Source organism: Penicillium canariense (genome assembly GCF_028826845.1).
Source record: "Penicillium canariense strain IBT 26290 chromosome Unknown utg000004l_segment0_segment0, whole genome shotgun sequence".
Classification (NCBI taxonomy): domain Eukaryota; kingdom Fungi; phylum Ascomycota; class Eurotiomycetes; order Eurotiales; family Aspergillaceae; genus Penicillium; species Penicillium canariense.
In genome coordinates this window covers 3,927,228-3,944,719 of record NW_026622731.1, presented here as the reverse complement: position 1 = coordinate 3,944,719, position 17,492 = coordinate 3,927,228, and the positions used below count along the sequence as shown (strand labels likewise).

The 17,492-nt window shown below is 52.0% G+C and overlaps 4 protein-coding genes across 4 annotated transcripts; 2 read left to right on the top strand and 2 right to left on the bottom strand.

Moving 5' to 3' along the window:
- Window positions 1–814: 814 nt before the first annotated feature.
- On the bottom strand, window positions 815–2,434 carry N7482_007692 (glycoside hydrolase family 72 protein; the record flags this gene model as incomplete). The annotated part of the gene is made up of 1 exon (XM_056689816.1): window positions 815–2,434. One exon carries the CDS (start codon window positions 2,432–2,434, stop codon window positions 815–817), a length of 1,620 nt encoding a protein of 539 aa, XP_056542245.1.
- A 4,902-nt stretch (window positions 2,435–7,336) lies between these two features.
- On the top strand, window positions 7,337–8,747 carry N7482_007691 (uncharacterized protein; the record flags this gene model as incomplete). The annotated part of the gene is made up of 2 exons (XM_056689815.1): window positions 7,337–7,692; window positions 7,784–8,747. 2 exons carry the CDS (start codon window positions 7,337–7,339, stop codon window positions 8,745–8,747), a joined length of 1,320 nt encoding a protein of 439 aa, XP_056542244.1.
- A 1,252-nt stretch (window positions 8,748–9,999) lies between these two features.
- N7482_007690 (putative ABC multidrug transporter) lies at window positions 10,000–14,688 on the top strand (the record flags this gene model as incomplete). The annotated part of the gene is made up of 7 exons (XM_056689814.1): window positions 10,000–10,436; window positions 10,490–11,816; window positions 11,883–12,092; window positions 12,145–12,376; window positions 12,444–12,821; window positions 12,885–14,136; window positions 14,202–14,688. 7 exons carry the CDS (start codon window positions 10,000–10,002, stop codon window positions 14,686–14,688), a joined length of 4,323 nt encoding a protein of 1,440 aa, XP_056542243.1.
- A 718-nt stretch (window positions 14,689–15,406) lies between these two features.
- Window positions 15,407–17,099, bottom strand: N7482_007689 (putative MFS transporter; the record flags this gene model as incomplete). The annotated part of the gene is made up of 4 exons (XM_056689813.1): window positions 15,407–16,033; window positions 16,091–16,635; window positions 16,712–16,820; window positions 16,908–17,099. The coding sequence occupies 4 exons, from the start codon at window positions 17,097–17,099 to the stop codon at window positions 15,407–15,409; spliced, it is 1,473 nt and encodes a 490-aa protein (XP_056542242.1).
- Window positions 17,100–17,492: the final 393 nt, after the last annotated feature.

Here is a 17,492-nt window from a genome sequence, read left to right as displayed (position 1 = left end):
AGGTTTACGTCACAGCCCTCCCTACAGACATCTCTTATCTTAACTAGACTTACAAGTTCGAGCCAAGCTACATAGACCCGGGACTACTAGTCCTACTACCAGCCCCCACTACTACTACTACAGCCCAAACAAGTGCAAGTCAGTGTTTGTGCTTCGTAAAAGCTCAATACTATTCACACTACGCGTCAAGCAAACCAATAGTATTTAATTAACAAGGACAATTGCCGTTCTAATACGCTCTATAATTATAGCTTTCAGAGTAGAATATGTCAGAACAAGCTACCCCGGGATATTCGTTAGGATTGTGATCGGGTCGCGTGAAGTGGAGATCTACGCGGGCCGCGCACGTATACTCCACATAGGATCGTTCTCGAAGGGAGGATAAGTTCTTCTGGAACGTATCGAATTGTATTCAGCGAAGCTATTGGAGCCCTATCATTATTACTTTGCACTAGTTACTTCCTGGGAATCCTGATTGTCTAGAAAAGGTAGGGAGTGCTATCGAGGGTTTCAAGCCAACTGACAGCAAGATCTATGACCACTGGACTACACGCACTGTACAGAGTAGAAAGGAACTAATAAATGAACACCAGCTTGCTATTGGACCATCAAGAAAAAATTATATATGAACAGTGTTTCGGAACAAAAAGAAGTTCTCGAATACAAAGAAGCGCGAACGCCAAGGTGCAAGACTGCCGAAACTATAGCACACGAAATAAAACATGGTCCGTCAAATGTAACACACAAGTTTATGACAGGAAGAAAATACGGACAGAGAGCCCGTTTTTGGTGCTTGGGTGGGGGGATATGTTGTTTACAGCATGATCATGAAGACTCCAGAAGCGATCGCAGCAACCACGTAGGCACCGGCCTGCCAGGCGCCAACATGGACGGCCTGGGGACCGAAAGTCATGGCACCGACACCCTTGGAGGTGGAGGTGGAGCCCGAGCTACCGGCGCTGCCGGAGGCGGCAACGCCAGCGTCGACAGAGTTGACGCCAGCAGAGCCAATGGCGCTCATGGCGGAAGTCTGGGCAGAGCAGGAGCTGGCGGTGACGGCCTTCTTGGTGGTGGCAGCGCCGGAGAAGCCGCAGGCGTCGGCGCTCTTGCTGTTCAGCTGGTAGTAGCGGTTCATGGCCCAGGCGAGACGCTGCTTAGCATTGCACATGGAGTAGGCACCGTACGTGCCAGAGGTGGAGTTGGTCGCGACACCGGACATGGCGCCCTTCTCGCCACCCAAGTAGTTGAAGGTGTCGGTCATCTTATCGGTGGAGATGCTGTCAACGGGCACACACTCAAGCTCATTGTACATGCACTCACACAGGTCGGCGTTGGGCGAGGGGGGCAGCGCGCTGGCGGCCAACCAGTAGGTGGCGTCGACGGAGGGGCAGCTGCGGCCGACAGTGGTCGTGGCGGTGTAGCTGGCGCTGTTGACGCCGGTGGGTGTGGCCTTCAGCATCTGCGAGGACAGGTTATCAAAGTCCTGCAGGGTCTTGACGCTGTTGCCGCTGGTGGAAACCAGGCCGAACTTGTTCTCGGTCTCGAAGTACATATAGACGATACCACCGCTCCACACATTCTCCATCTCGGGGCCGAAGAGGACGGGCACGTCACCGAAGGGACGGGGACGGGGCTGGTTGCAACCGTACTCGGAGAAGAAGGCGGGCACGGGGTAGTCAGCGTACTCCTTGGTGCGATCCTCGTAGCCGGAGGTGGAGTAGGAGGAAACGCCGCACCACTCGTAGATGTTGTAGCCGAAGAAGTCGATCGAGTCTGCGGCCGTGTCGCAGACCAGGTAGTTCGAGACCTGCTCACGGACGGTGGCATCGTCGTCGGTGGCGTAGCCAATTGCCAGGGAGCTACGGTAGTTCATTTGCTTGATGTACGACTTCATGTCACGCACAGCGGCCTTGACGTAAGCCATGGAGTTGGTGTTGTTGATCTTGTTGGCTACCTCGTTACCGGCGAAGAAACCGATGACGTTGGGGTACTTGGCGAAGGCATCAATGACCTCGGAGTAGCGGGTGAACAGGTCGGCATCCCAGGTGGGGTCATCGGACTGGATGGACTCGCTGGGGGAGGACAGATCGGAGATAACGTAGATACCGGCATCGGCCAGGGCGTTCATGCACTCGTCGTGGGAGGAGTTGGGGTTGACAGCGTAGGTCCGGACGACGTTGGTGCGGAGCTGCATCAGGTAGGGAATATCACGCTTGCAGCTCTCGACATCAGCGAGAGGGTCGATGTAGTTGTTGCCGGAGCCGCCGGAGCCGCTGGTTGGGCTGGAGTAGTCGGCCTGGTAGGCGACACCACGGATGTAGAACTCGGTGCCATTGTTGGAATAGAAGAACTTCTTGCCCTTGATCTCAATGGGAGGGACAGTGGCCATGGCCGCGCCCACGAGGGACAGGCCGGCGAGGACGGAGTACTTCATGGTGAGCGGTATAGCTCTGGAAGCGAGTGTCACGAATTGACGTGGGGGGGAGGGAGGGAGTGACTGATGTGTTGTAGCAAGAATCGAAACCAAAAACGAGTGGATTGGGGAGAAAAAGAGAGGGGGGAAGAAGACGGACGGAGGTTGAAAAAGAAGGGAGGGAGGAAAGGAGGACCAGGGGGAGCGAGCAGGTGATTGGGGGGAGGGGGGCTTATGCCTGGGGCTGGCCAAAGATGGCACAATAACTTAGAAAGCCGGGTCCTCCTGGGACTTCTCTTCCCATACAAACACTCACCACCGGCCAAGTACCAGGAATCTGCTTAATTGTGAGCCTGGCGACGCATCATCAGGCGGGCTGTGCTGGTGGGTGCGCATATCACTGGAGCTCACTGTCAGATGCAGACCATTATTGGTACACACAGCGGGCACAAAAGGCGTGGTAAGGCCCCGATATCTTGGGGCGGTTCAGGGTCATTGGGCCCTGAAGGGCCCTGGTGGGGCCCATGAGACCTGCGGGGCCTTGTGGCCCTGCTGGCCCTGGGGCTTTGCTTGTTTCGGGGTAGTGGGGCTTTGTCCCGCCAATGGCTCGGCCGCTTACCCCTGGCTGGACGGAGCCCCTGAGACAATCTCCCTCCACCCGTCCTATTCGCTAAAGTCGCTAGCTCGGCCTCGAGCCACACCGTCCACGGAAAAGTCGCTCACAGGTCCTTTCAAACATGTCCCCTGACACCAGGGTCTGCGCGACTCGCTGGGCCCCGCCCTTCCGAGACCCTGAGTGGCTGGCCCATGTCCTCGGTTCCCACAGAGCAGAGGAATATGATGCCGGTCCAGCCAGTGATAGTTCGCGCCCAAAAAAGAAACTATTGGATAATTGACAACTAACCAATTATCCGTACAGAGCACGGAGTACTGCCGAAGACCATGGTTTCTGTGTCGCATAATCTGCGCATCTGCCTGCCAGCCTGCCTCGATGAGTCCACAGCCCACCCCAATCCATCCAATAACTTCCAATAACTAAATTTATGCACTTTCCATTCCCATTGAAACGCCTAGTCGACATCAAACAGAAAAGCTTGTCTTACGCGCCAAGGGCGATCCGTGTCTTGATGATGTCGATTGGAATTCTCGGCAATCTAGGCATACGTCGGTCAAGAGAGCCAAGGAGACTTGATTCATCGTCATACTCCATACTTATTGTCAGGCTCCCCCACCACGCAACATAATGCCCTTGAGCCTGGAATGCCATAGCATTCACAGCCATGTTGTTTGAAGACTATTCCTCCGAACCGGGTAAACATGTGTTGTCCACGCCGAGAATGCGAGAATGCGAGAATGCGAGAATGCGAGCCGCGCCCGTCCACCTCCACGTCCGTGCCCCAGACAGTCTCACCTCAATGACACCCTGTCCCATTCATCCTCACTAGCACAAGTTTCTCCATATGTGGTAGGAAGTGGCTGCCCCTATTCACTACTCGCTACTCTATCCGCATTTGAGCGGCGTACAATATACGCGGGAGAACAACACAACAGGCAGACAAGTTCCGCCAACTCGGGCCTCCACCCTGAAGTCCTGAATTCGAGCCCTCCGCCCGCGGCACGCTCGGTGGCAAGTTAACGGACTTAATAAATATTAATAAACATATATTAAAAATGAAATAAAAGGGAAAGAAAAGGCAGAAAGAACTTCGCCATTGACGCAGTGGAGACACGGGGAGACGCTCCCGCCCGAGGCGGTGGCCGGGGCAGCTTGCAGTAATGAGACGGCACACCAGGCTCCTCTGAAATATAAATTATGCTTTCCTGAAAGGGATCTTCAACTTGGTTGATCGAAGACGAGGATTGCGTAATTCCGATCATCCATCTCCCTCACTTCTACAGTATGGAGAAAGTACCGACGATTATTCGACAGTGTATCCCTGCAAGACGGTCAATCGCTGCTATAATAGAGCGCCTTGCCTCTGTATGACGACAATTACTTACCCCTGAAGATCGGAGTGGGGACGGCTGCATGCAGATGGGTCGCAGCCGACTTATGATCGTAGCTACTCCGTACTGTGCACAGGTAAAATGGGGCTGAGATGGAGAGGCAGAACAACCAGAACAACGGCCCCCCCTCGAGTTCGGGGGCAATTGTACTCCGTAGGCGAAGCCATAAAACTTTGTGCTCCATCGTATCGACCAAGCTTTTTAGCGTGGTCATAATTGCTAGGTTTGCGGAATTATGTGTACGCCGTGACTGCGGAGTATAGAGTTCGGCTGAGGTGATTGCTGGTGTGAGGTGTTGGCCACGGGATCTGGATAGGGATCTGGATAGGGACAGGGATAGAGGGTGTTTGCATACGCTTGTGCGAGGGATCCTGCGGTGAAGAGGTAGTTTCAGAATCATATTCATAACGGCCTTTGGTGACTAGAACTCACCAATTTCAATCTCATCATGCCCTGACCTACGATGACAGATATTCTCCGGCCAAGGTTTATATAGGCCCAAAGGCACTAGGTAGAAACGTCCTTTTTTATAGGAATCATATGGTTATTTGCGAGAGTGATCAGCTGCCGTGATAGATTGGACATATTCTGTTTTCTTACCTTGGCTGAACATCCTACATCGCGCATAGTTCTATGCTATATGGTGGTCTGTGGTGCGGAACAAGCCTGCTTAAATAGCCGTGGAAAAATCTTATAGGACTTCGAGAGTATATATTTTGCAATCTTTTAATCATAATTTGTGTATCCTTAAGATTCTTTTAGATAGTCAAATTCCGTGCATTTATTTACCTTCCGGTTTGCATGGCTGGACGGATACATAGATATGATACGCTCCCAACAATATATATCCGAGCATTCCTCATAAAGTACTGCCCCTTTCTAGTATTTTGATCACCGCGAAAGGATAAACACCAAGAAAAGGAAACGACACACACAAGGAACCCGCTTCACCCTTGACCCGACTCGCGGTCGGCTAGTTAAATTACACACATCTTATTAAGGGCGTTCGTTGCTGCTGCTTATGCGAGCCTCTTCTCGAGCGACAGACACTCACTGCCTGCCTGTCCAATTTATTGCAAATGTACCTTACATCGCTAATTTAAAAATAATTATATGCCAACGCGAAATTTTGGCTCATTCGAACACCTTTGGCGAAGCCAAAAAAAAAGATGTTGCCAGCACTGCGGTTCGAACGCAGGAATCTCTCGATAGTGGGGGTTTCCCGCATTTCTGCGACTTAAATCCCTGCTTGATTATTAGTTGCTGTTTGCTGAATTCAGGAGTCAGGTGACCTTACACCGCCTTAACCACTCGGCCATACTGGCTTATGTAACTTTAAACTTATCCCCGGAGTAATTCAAGCTCATTTCGTGATCACGGCCGGATTTTTTATAACTTATTATCCTACACAGAAGCATAAAGATTCATGTCATCCGGGTGCGTTAATGCTAAATTCTATGGGAGAGCCAATGAGTGGCCATTCCAACTTGGTGTGGTTGGTGTGTGGGTTCTAAGCCTTTGTACAACATTACCATGACTGGAGTAAAAGAACCTTTTGCCCTGAGAGCAGCCACACATCTTGCAATCTTCCGAATATATCTTTCTGGGCGCCTTGAATTCTCGGAATGTCGACGGTAGTCGTAGCCACCAGTTCTTATTTCCAAGTCTTCGTCTACGCTCAACTCTTCCCTGGCCATATCCCATCCGCTGGAGTGGCTTGTGTCAGGACAGGATTTGAGTCCGCTAATTGTTCATCGTGTCATATCCATAGAAGATGACTCCATCAAGACATATGGCCCAGCAAGAACCGCTCTGCCCAAAATGCGATGGTTATTTGGAGAGCACTGATCGTTTCGAACGGAAAAGGTTACAAAGTCGCTTGAATCAGTGATCACAAAGTGAGTCGTCCCCTGGATCTTAGTGTGTATTGCTCCGGTTTAGCCAGCTCCATTGTTCCTCTGCTCTTACCAATCATATAAATTTGGAGTAATTCTAAAACAGACCTCTCAATAACACTTCAATAAGGGAAACGTCCGAAGCAATTGAGGCAGTAGAGAGAAGAACATGCTGTGGCCTCTCTCGCTTGAGTAGAGCCACTGCTGGAAAAAGTCAAGATTCTACCTCGCCCGATGCCCGTCGAGAAGGCAATCTCCCCTTCCTTACGTCCTGTTCAACACTCTCAAAGGTAGGAATATCTTCGACAACATAGCTTACAGGCTACAAGAGTGGTAATTCATGTGCAGACCACCGGACCACACTTGACCGTTTCAAAAGACTTTGAGCTTTGATAAGCAATAGCAACGCCATAGGTCTGTCTCAAGATCTTGATAATGAAACATCCAGACCATTCAACCAAACCCAGAACTATCACTTGATCATGCTATGCCTACAAGTCTCACCTACAGGACTACCGCCATCAACAATGAACATCCCTGGCTTGACCTATTCCTATTCATCAGACACAAGATGATCTCGTCAAAACACCGATTGGGTTAGATAACCGTACCTCTGCACTGGTTTAATAGATCCTGATGGTAGCGAATGGAACATGCTTATACGGGGTGAACCATCAGATCCTAAGATCTGGTAAGTGACCAAGTGGTGCATTAGACAAAGGGCGTGGGAAACCAAAGACTGTCCAAATATTTTGAGATCTAGCACTTATTGGAGATGGAGGGTATTTACGTCTCCACTAACCACTAAGGTTGCGCTAACTGCAAAACTACACTTCACGAGTCATGTAGGGGGTAGGGTATCCCACCCTCAAGCTAACCGCTCCTGTACCCCGATGGCGCCTTCCCCACCATGAAAAATGACACCGATAGGAATATATAGGTACCACCCAACCGCCCGCCCCTCCGTCCTGGGTGACCCTTTCGATTTCGCGCTATTCGCAAAAATCTCCCACGACCCGTCATGCCGGATTCAGCGTTTGATCCCCAGCTATCTGCTGAGCTCCACAACACGATCTTGCATCATGCATGGACCGGTGCGGGACGCGATCTAGCTTTACTGCCGTCCACAACATGGTGGGAAGGATCCTCCCCACTCCCAGCTGACACTGCTATACGACTGAATGCAAACCTCGTTCATTTCCTCCGTCTCGCTAAAATAACGACCCCGGATCCACAATTTCACTTTTTCTACTTTTTGAGGTCATTGCAAGTCAGTGCTCAAATGTATTCGCTCTCGTATGAGAGTGACCCTGATAGATTTATCTATCTTTATCCTTCGACAAGCGCTATTTTCGACGAGGACGAAGTTGGTATAGTGTGAGTTCTTTTTTTTCTCATGAAAATCCCCCTTCCGCTCTTTTCGTATTACCGAGCACGAGCACCCTAAGTATACTAACTCGACTGCTAGGTTCGATCAAAAAACAGAACTAGCAGCCTATGTTGCCCACTGGTATGATATACCTTGCATGTTTGGGGAAACATGGGGTTGGAAGCCTCTGCAGGATATCCTTCGAGCATATCTCGAGATGATTGAGGAAGGCAAAGTGCAAGCGTCCTCGAACAGGGTCGAGGAGGAGGAGGAAGAGCAAGAAAAACCTCGATTCTTTCCATGGCAGTATCATGAGTATACGGACCGAGATATCGCAAAGGCGATCAACGCGTTCACTCGGCTTCTCGACGCAATCGACCAACGACTCCCTCAACCTGCGAGAGACCCAGAATTACAGCTTCCATACTCACCCGCTACTCTCGCCGAAGCTGCAATCCCTATCAATACGTTCATTCGGTCTTTCCTCTCTGAGGTACCCCCTCGGACCTTATCCTTCCGTTATATCGCCCCGGGTATCAGTATCCAGTCAGCTACGGAGTTTATAGCCCGGCCGTGGAAAGATCTAAGCTATATAGGGCCATTCCTATTATTCCGAGGGGATGAATCATCCTCGCTAAGCTACAAGCGGTTATTATTTCCCAATCCAGAGTATAGCCACCAGGGCGTTTCTACGGGCTTATATTTAATGCCAGCTGCCGAAGGGCCAGCTAATTTCAGGAACTCCTGTAGATTACTTCTACCGTTTAATATTGGAGCTCGCGAGTATGCGCGCTTTAGCAATGGTCAGAAGCTACAGGAAGCCCGCGCCTGGTATATGCCTCAGGAAGATACCTCGTTTGAGCTTTACCAGCCGGGGCGAGAGAGTGGCTTTTTGGAATTTCATGAAGTTCAACTTCACAAAGTACTACTGAACTGGGCGGAGAGAGTCGAAATGGGTGATTGGGAGGTGAATGCAGACGGAGTTGTTGGTGGTATTCGGAAGTTCGCGGAAGCTGATACACCGGAACATTGGAAGGAGTATCAGATTCCGCTGTCTTGGTGAAGGGGAATGTCGCTATCAAGCGCTCCCTGTACTTAGTCTCTTCCTAGCTCTCAGTTTCTTTAATACAACTCAACAACGGGCCATGAGCCAGATCGCCACTACCACCTGACCTCACCAGTCAGATAAGATGAGCCACAGATCTACCAAGAGAAGCATTATGATTACATGGCTCTGCACCCGTAATGAAAGCAGCAACCATAAAGCATTAGTTTTTGACTTGGATCTGCATCCCATTATTAGATTAATACCCACCTTATCTCTGTCACCGTTGAGCCGCCCATTACGGTCGGGAAGAGTAAGCGAGGATCACACCTTCACTAGTTTTCATGTTAAGGCTTCATGTGCGCCTGCCTCAGCCATTCTAGATCGGCTATGGCCCCACACCCACCACCCGTCCTTTCTTTTTGACTCTGATCGCCTGGGGGAAAAGCCCCGACTGTGGCAGGTTTGAAAATATCTTGATATCATCTTCGATCGGCACTGCAGTAGGAACAGGTTTTAATGTTCCGCCCCGTCAATCACAGCAAGCTATGTTATCACACAGCGATCTGAGCACTGCTTGACTACTCACTGTTGCACGCGCCCTATGGCATCATGGAGATTGTCAGTTTGACGAGCTAGCCGCCGCATTGGCCATAGCTAGTCCCAGACTGCCACAGCCATATGGCCAACCTCCCTCGGGCCTGTCATCGAGCTCCGTTCCAGTGGCTCGGATCCGCTCTGCCCGCTTAGTTGCGCCGAAGTTTGGCTCGCCAGTGGCTGGCGCGGTGGATCTCTCCTCTTGGCTGCCTGATTCTGCAAATCTCACGCCGCGGTGTCCGCGGGGAGCGCCCGCTTTCTCGGTTCCTTGCCGTTCTGCATTTCGGACTTGCTATACCGAATGGAGTCGGTTTCCAAACTTGGGGAAAGAATCGCAGCCGCATGGGTCTGCCACGCCCAGACCCTCGTGGCCGTCACTAAGCCGTGCGTCTTATTGGTCACGACAATGGATCGGATAATTCACCGTTCATCGCAGTGGGCCTACTTTGTCTCCTTTCTTGCAGCCTGCCGGGCTACTGGATTGGCCGAGTTTGTTGAAGTCATTCGTACCGCTTGGCTTCCCTTCTGAGGTCTGGATGGATCTGGGCCACCAGTTTTGTATAAGAAACTTGACTTGCCCGGCGATCACTACATTCCTTCTCCGTAGAGCAGAACGATGCAGTATATTGTACCCATCGATACCTCCTAGCACCGACCATTCCAGCGGTGAAATATGCCCGCTCCTCTCCACTCCCACCCTCATAGTTCCTCTTTTGCTTCGGGCCAGGAAGCGCCATCCTCGGGAGATCATGGCCCGCGGGTACATGTTTGTCATGGGGATGAGGATGCTATCGCAGATATCCATCGGACCCTGACGGCCCCGGAATATCCAGAGCCTCACTCCTCCTTTGATAAGTTTCTTGAAGAACAAGTTCAAGGAGGCAAGAAGCGCTCCAACCTAGGCGTGTGCTTCCAGTCGCTCTCGACTTGGGGCGAAGGCGACGACCATGCCAATGTGAAGACGCTGGGAACCGCCTTGTGGCGCACACTGACTCTCCAGGATATCTACGAATGGACTGTTCAGCCATGGCTATCCAGCAAGCAGCCGCAGAATGGCCGCCCACTTATTCGAGACTTTTCCGGCGTGGTTCAGAGCGGAGAAATGATGCTGTAAGCCAAGGTTTCGTCGCATTGAGAATTTAGTAAAGCTAATCGGATGCTAGGGTTCTGGGCCGGCCAGGAGCTGGTTGCTCGACATTTCTCCGCACTATCGCGGGCCACCACTCCTCTTTCCTGGGAGTGACAGGCTCCATTGACTATTCCGGCGTTTGCCCCGACGAAGTTCGAAAGCACTATCGCAGCGCGGTAGCATATGTCCCAGAAGATGATGTGCATTTCCCAACGCTCAGCGTGCGCCAGACGCTCGAGTTTGCTTTGCAGAGCAAAACGCCAAAACGCTATCAGGATCGTATCCCGAAATACTTAGAGATCTACGGACGAGTCTTTGGTATGACACACACTATGAACACACTCGTGGGCAATGAGTATATCAGAGGCGTCTCGGGTGGCGAACGCAAAAGAATCTCCATCATCGAGTCTCTGGCGACTGATTCATCCGTGACATGCTGGGATAACTCGACCCGCGGTCTCGACGCTTCGTCTGCCCTCGACTATGCCCGCAGCTTACGCATCATGACCGACACCTGCGGAAAGGCAACCCTCCTCACTCTCTATCAAGCTTCCGATGCAATCTACCAGCTGATGGACAAAGTGCTCCTGATTGACGAGGGCCGTATGCTGTTTCAAGGCCCAGCCAGCGAGGCTAAGCAGTATTTCGAAGACCTCGGATATGAATGTGCCGCGATGCAGACCACCTCCGATTTCCTCACTAGTATCACGGTTCCCGAGCGGCGGAGGTTCCGTCCTGGCTGGGAGGACCGGGCTCCCAAGGGGCCGATTGAGCTGGAGGCGGCGTTCCGACAAAGCAAGGCTTTCAAGGATGTCGAGGGTTCGATCGAGCAGTACGAGGATAAGCGATTCGGGCGCAAAGCTAGCTCGACGTACCCCATCGATTCAGAGTGTGGAAGTGTCGAGGAGTTCAAGCGGACGATGCAGAGCGATAAGTCTCGTTATGTGTCCTCGAAGTCTCCTTACACTATCTCATTGTTCCGCCAAATTGCCCTTTGTGCCCACCGTCAAATGTGCCAGTTGAAGGGACATATGGGGCCACTGTACATCAAATTAATCTCTGCAGTTGTATACGGTCTGTTGGTCGGTTCGATGTTTTACAACCAGCCCCAGACTACCGAGGGGATGTACTCACGCGGCGGTGTACTATTCTACTCATCTATTCTACTCGCCTGGCTGCAGATGTCCGAGTTGGAAGATGCAATGCAGGGGCGTGACATTCTCAGTCGCCAGAAGAAGTTTGCCTTTGTTCGGCCGAGTGCAGTTTGTCTAGCCCGAGTCATGCAGGATATGCTGGTGACTGCCCTCCTGGCAGTTCTCTATCTAATCGTGCTGTATTTCCTCTCTGGACTGCGCTCCGAGGTATGGTGTCGGCCCCGGGTGTTTTAAATGCAACTCTAATGCAACTTTGCTAACTATCGCTTACAGGCTGGTCCCTTCTTCATCGACTTCCTGTTCATCTATACGTGCACAATTTGCCTAACATCGCAATTCCGTGTTTTCGCTGCCATGTCCCGCAATTTCGAGGTCGCACTGCGGTACTGCGGCGTATCGGTGCTCTTCTGCATTGTGTTTGGTGGCTATGTCCTGTCAGTCGACAAGATGATCCAGGATGTTCCATGGGTTGGATGGCTGGCGGTAAGCTCGGATGGAATAGTATACACTAAAACACTGGCTGAGTCTTTACTAGTATACAACCCCTGCATTATACACTTACGAAGCGTTGATGGCTGCCGAGTTTCATAACGTGAACTTCACGTGTGCTGCGTCCACCATCATCCCATCAGGATCCAACTACACTGACGTCGCATACCAGACCTGCGCATACGCGGGAAGCAAGATAGGTAGCATTGTCGTTAACGGTGACGACTACCTAGCGACACAGTTCGGCTTTTACTATAGCCATGTCTGGCGCAACTTTGGTACGATCCACTTCAGCCTTGGATACTAAAAATTGCGTATCTGAAATTTGACTAACCTGAAACGTAGGTATCCTATGTCTTTTCACTATTGTCTTCATTGGCCTTACTTGCTGGTTGAGCGAAGCAATGGAGTGGGAGCTGGATTGTGGAGGCCCGATCCAGTATAAACCTACGCGCCACTGGTTCAAGCGAAACAAGGCTACCAGCAACGATGCGGAAAACCTGCCTGTCCCAGCGGACCCTCGAGCAGCCCCGAATGGCTTTGCCGAAGAAAGCCCCCGACAAACTCTGGCGGCTACAGAATCCACGTTCACATGGGCGGACTTGGAGCTTAATGTGCAGATTGGAAAAGATACTCGGAGGCTGCTCGATGGCGTATGTGGCTATTGCAAGCCTGGCTCTCTTACAGCTCTCGTCGGCGCCTCTGGAGCCGGAAAATCAACTCGTAAGTTCAGAGACTGATAGATAGTATTTTAAGAGACGGCATCTGACGGCACGTGTTATCTAGTGTTGACTGCTCTTACTCAAAGGCAAAGTGCAGGGACCATATCAGGGTCCTTGTACGTTGATAGCCAGCCTATTGACAGATCGTTCAACCGGCAAATTGGATACTGCCAGCAGATGGACATCCATGACGAGAGCAGCACCATCCGCGAAGCATTCGAGTTCTCGGCCCTACTAAGACAGAGCCATGACACCCCCAAGGAAGAAAAGCTCGCCTATGTGCAGACCGTTCTGCATAAGTTGGATCTCGTTGAACTGCAGAACGCGGTAATTGGGTCCCTGGACATCGAGAAGAAGAAACGCGTCACGATTGGCGTGGAACTCTGCGCTCGACCGAGACTGCTGTTATTCTTGGACGAACCGACCAGTGGACTCGACAGCCAGGGTGCCACGAGTATCGTGGCACTACTTCGACGCCTGGCAGATCAGGGCTTAGCTATTCTGTGCACAATTCACCAAGCGAATCAGCAGCAGTTCGAAGAGTTCGATCGTGTCCTGGCCCTGAGCCCCGGCGGAAGCACATATTACTTCGGACCAGTCGGCGAATCCGGCCAGGCCATTTTCGAATACTTCAAGAAGCACGGCCACAGCCCTCAAAACGTCACCAATGCGGCTGATTTCCTTATTGAAGTGGTTGTCGGTGGCATGAAAGCCTCCGGGAACAAAGTCAACTTGGCCTCAATCTGGCGCAATTCCCAGGAAGCCGAGAATGTCAAGAAGGAAATCGCCAATATCCGTTCTCACCCAAGCCAGACAGCTGCGCCACTTCTCTCTCCACCCCCGCTGTACTGGCAGATCATCCTTCTCACGCAGCGAACGTGCCGTCAATTCTGGCGAACGGCCGAATACCCGTACTCGCGGCTCTATGCCTCGTTCCTGCACGCGCTCATCAACGGCTTGACCTACCTCCAGATCGGAAACAGCTTGACTGACCTGCAGTCGAAGGCTTTCTCTTGTTTCCTGGTTCTGATGTTGGTGCCCGAGTTCATCAATGCGATCTCTATGAGGTTTATTATGAACCGCGATATTTGGCTGGCGAGAGAGGGGCCCAGTGGACTATACAACTGGATTGTCTTCAGCACTGCGCAGATCATTTCCGAAATCCCGTATGCGATTGTCGGCGCAGTTATCTTCTATGTGTTATATTATTTCATGGTCGGATTGCCGTTGGGATTCGCGGCTGGATATAGTTTCCTCATGTTTTTCCTGTTCTTCCTGTTCGCCACTTCCTGGGGACAGTGGATCGCTGCTCTGAGGTGAGAATTACTCTTCTCTTACTCGCTCCGTTGCCCGAGAAACTCTGAACTGACAACCTTTACAGCTCCGACTCAATGGTCGCCGCCACTCTGATGCCATTCTTCATCATTATGTGCGAGTTATTCAATGGCATCCTTCGACCCCACGACCAAATGCCTGCCTTCTGGAGGTACACCATGTACTACGTGACACCTTTCACCTACTGGATTGGCGGTGTTCTGGCAGTCGTCCTCGGCGGCACGCCCGTGGTATGCAAAGAGAGCGAATTAACCCTATTCGAGAGCCCGCCGAACATGACCTGCGGCGATTACGCCGGATCTTGGCTTTCTGCGCGAGGCGTGGGGTATCTGTCCAATGAGAACAGCACGGGAACTTGCGGATATTGCCAGTACAGCTGGGGCGATGACTACTTGTCCGGGCTCGGCCTAGACGACTCCAAGATCTGGCCGTATTTTGGCATTTTCCTGGCGTTCACGATCACCAATTATTTGATGGTGTATCTGCTTGTTTATGTTAGGTCTGTCATGAAGCCGTTCTGGCGGTTGAAGTAAATATTCTAGTGTATTAGATAGTGCCGCATGGCTCGCTCTCGATGTGATCTATGAGCTAAGTTTAGTGGCGTAGTGAATAATTGACGGATTTTGAGTCCGAGTTTGAAAATCCATGTTCCATTCAATTCCAAGCTTTACGACTGCACCTTATCATCGAGGATGAATAAATAACTCCCCGATGTGGGACATTTGGTGCCACCTCACCAGATGGAAGAAGCCCTTTCCGGATCCCATACATACCTCTTGTATGCCAGAGCACTCACATGTCCAGGTCGGTGGCAATGGCTTCACGGACTGTTAGCAGGTGGCATGCTGTCTCGTGGCTAAATATAATAGCTTTCAAGTAGCTAGAGGCTCCAATAATGTGAATAAGATCTACAAGCACCTTCAGCCCAAATCTTAATTCTTGGGTAACACACTCCGAGAAGATCCTGTCAAGCCTAGCGTCCTGTATGAAGTACGCAGCCAGCATGGCTACCGCTACACCGTGCTCCATAAATAGGTAGGAAGAAAAAGGCGGTCCAAGCCTAGTATATTAAAATAACTTCTGGTAATCTTATGAATCGCCTGCTGCAGGAGTACAGCGGGCGGTAATGCGACAGCACAGATATGTTTTCTTGACGGCTTCAAGCTAGGCTGTCAACAGAATAATTATAAGCCCCCTCACCTCATGCAGCACCTTTATGAGCCAGTGGTGCATTCCACTTGTAAGATCCGTTCAATACGCATAGCGGAAGTTAGGATTTTCCCGATCCGTGAGCCCAGCCCATTTCATCTCATCCACCTTAGCCTCATCTACCGGGCCCTTGGTCTGATCTCTGCGACGATTCTGCCGCAGGTAATACAAAAAGAGCACCACCGACACCACCGCTGCCGCAGCCTGCGTCGCCAGAACGGCAATCTTGGCCGGCCTATACCCAGGAGCATCACGCGCCTGGAAGGTCTGGGGGCCGATAATGTTGCCGATAGAAAAGGAACCGGCGACGAGGGCGCTGGCGAAGGCGCGCTTGGTGTGGCCGGCACAGTTGGCCATGGTCCACTGGTAGAGGATTGGTAAGGTGGCGACGATAGCGTTGACCAGGTAGATGCCGATGAGCACGCCGGCTTTGTTGCTCTTTGGAAGGAAGGAGAGCAGACCGCCGCCGATGATGCCGGGAATGGTGCAAAGCACGTTCCAGGCCCAGCGGTGGGAGGTTCTGCGGATGCCGAACCCGACAAGGAGGGTGAAGAAGATGCTGACGATGCCGCCGGGGGTATTGAGGAGGGCTGAGATCTGGGGGGAGAAGCCAAAGCCGGCGATCAAAGTTGCCGAATATGTGGTTACCACACCGCTTGACACGGAGATCTAGAGATGTCTTAGTTTGAGGGCTGATGCATGAAATAGGGAAAAGTGGGCGCAAACCAGGATCGTCGTCAGAGTCAGGAGCCAGAGCTGGATGTCGCAAATGGCCTCACGAATCTGCTTCCAGTTCGGGGTGGTGCTCCATACACCAGTCTGGTTTTCGCCCACATGCTGCAGGAGAGCGATCTTCTCCGCCTCCGAGAGCCATTTAGCTTTCATCGGCGTATCTGGGATGAAGAAGAAGGTCAAGGTGCCAACGATGGCAGTGACCAGCCCCAGAACCAGGAACATAATGCGCCATCCTTCCAGGGACGCATGGTGAACGTGCTGGAAGGCGAACGAGATAATCCCGCCCAGGATCTGGGCGACACCCAGACCCATGTACCAGAAGGTAAACCGGGGGGCTTGTTCACTGCGCGTATAATACTGACTACTCAGCAGCATCAGCGACGGGCCAACCGTCGCTTCGAAGATACCGAGGAACACTCGCGCGACCAGCAGACTGCGGTAGTCGCTGGCGCCCGCAGAGGCCGCGGCCGCGATGCCCCAGAGAAAGACATTCCCTCCGAGCCACTTGGCCGCAGGGACTTTCTGCAGACAGTACACTATGCGCGACGTCAGTGCTGTGCCCAATCGACGGTGCTGAGGCATCCCTGGCAAGGGGGAAGGGGTGGCACTAACCATTGGGGACCTCTGCGATCAGGTATGCGATGAAGAACCATGTCGCCGTGTTGGAGAACTCGTTGCCGACCAGTTTGAGGTCTGTCCTCAGTCCCATTACAGCGGCATACTATTTGCATTGACAGGGGTGTCATGTCAACAAAGAACCACCACAGCGGCGGGACTGTGTCCCTGGGGACAGCCGAGCAACACTCACATTCAACATGACCTTGTCCAGGAACTGCAGCACGTAGCAGCAGAACATAAAGGGCATCAACCGCCGATCAATCTTGCGGCGCAGAGTCGCCAGATTGACGTCAGCATGCACATCCCCGTGGCCCTCGAGGTACACCACGGCCTCGTCGCGTCGATCAGCGCCCACCAGCTGGGACGCGGGCTGTTTCTCCATTACGACAGCGGATTCAGAATTGGCTGTAGCCCGGGGCAGAAGCGAATAGGAAATGGAAATAGAAAAGAGAAACAGCGAGACCCCAAGTTGGCAGAAAAAGAAAAGAAGAAAACAAAAGTCTCAATCCAAATCATGTGGCCGATGTAACCGCAGAATTGGGGGCGCAGTGGAAATAGCGTGGCTCGCGGCATTTAATGAGCAGTAACGGGCCTGCAGCGACTGTGAAACAGGCCCCAACCAATGAATTCACCCATAGGCGCACTAATGAGCTAAAACATTTCGCCGATAAACCGATGAGAAGGGGGGCCAAATTGAATTTCCTCGGCGAGGCAAGTGTTAGCTGCCGGTGCACTTCTAGCCCGGGTGGGGGCAGCAGGGATTAGGGTTTAGCGG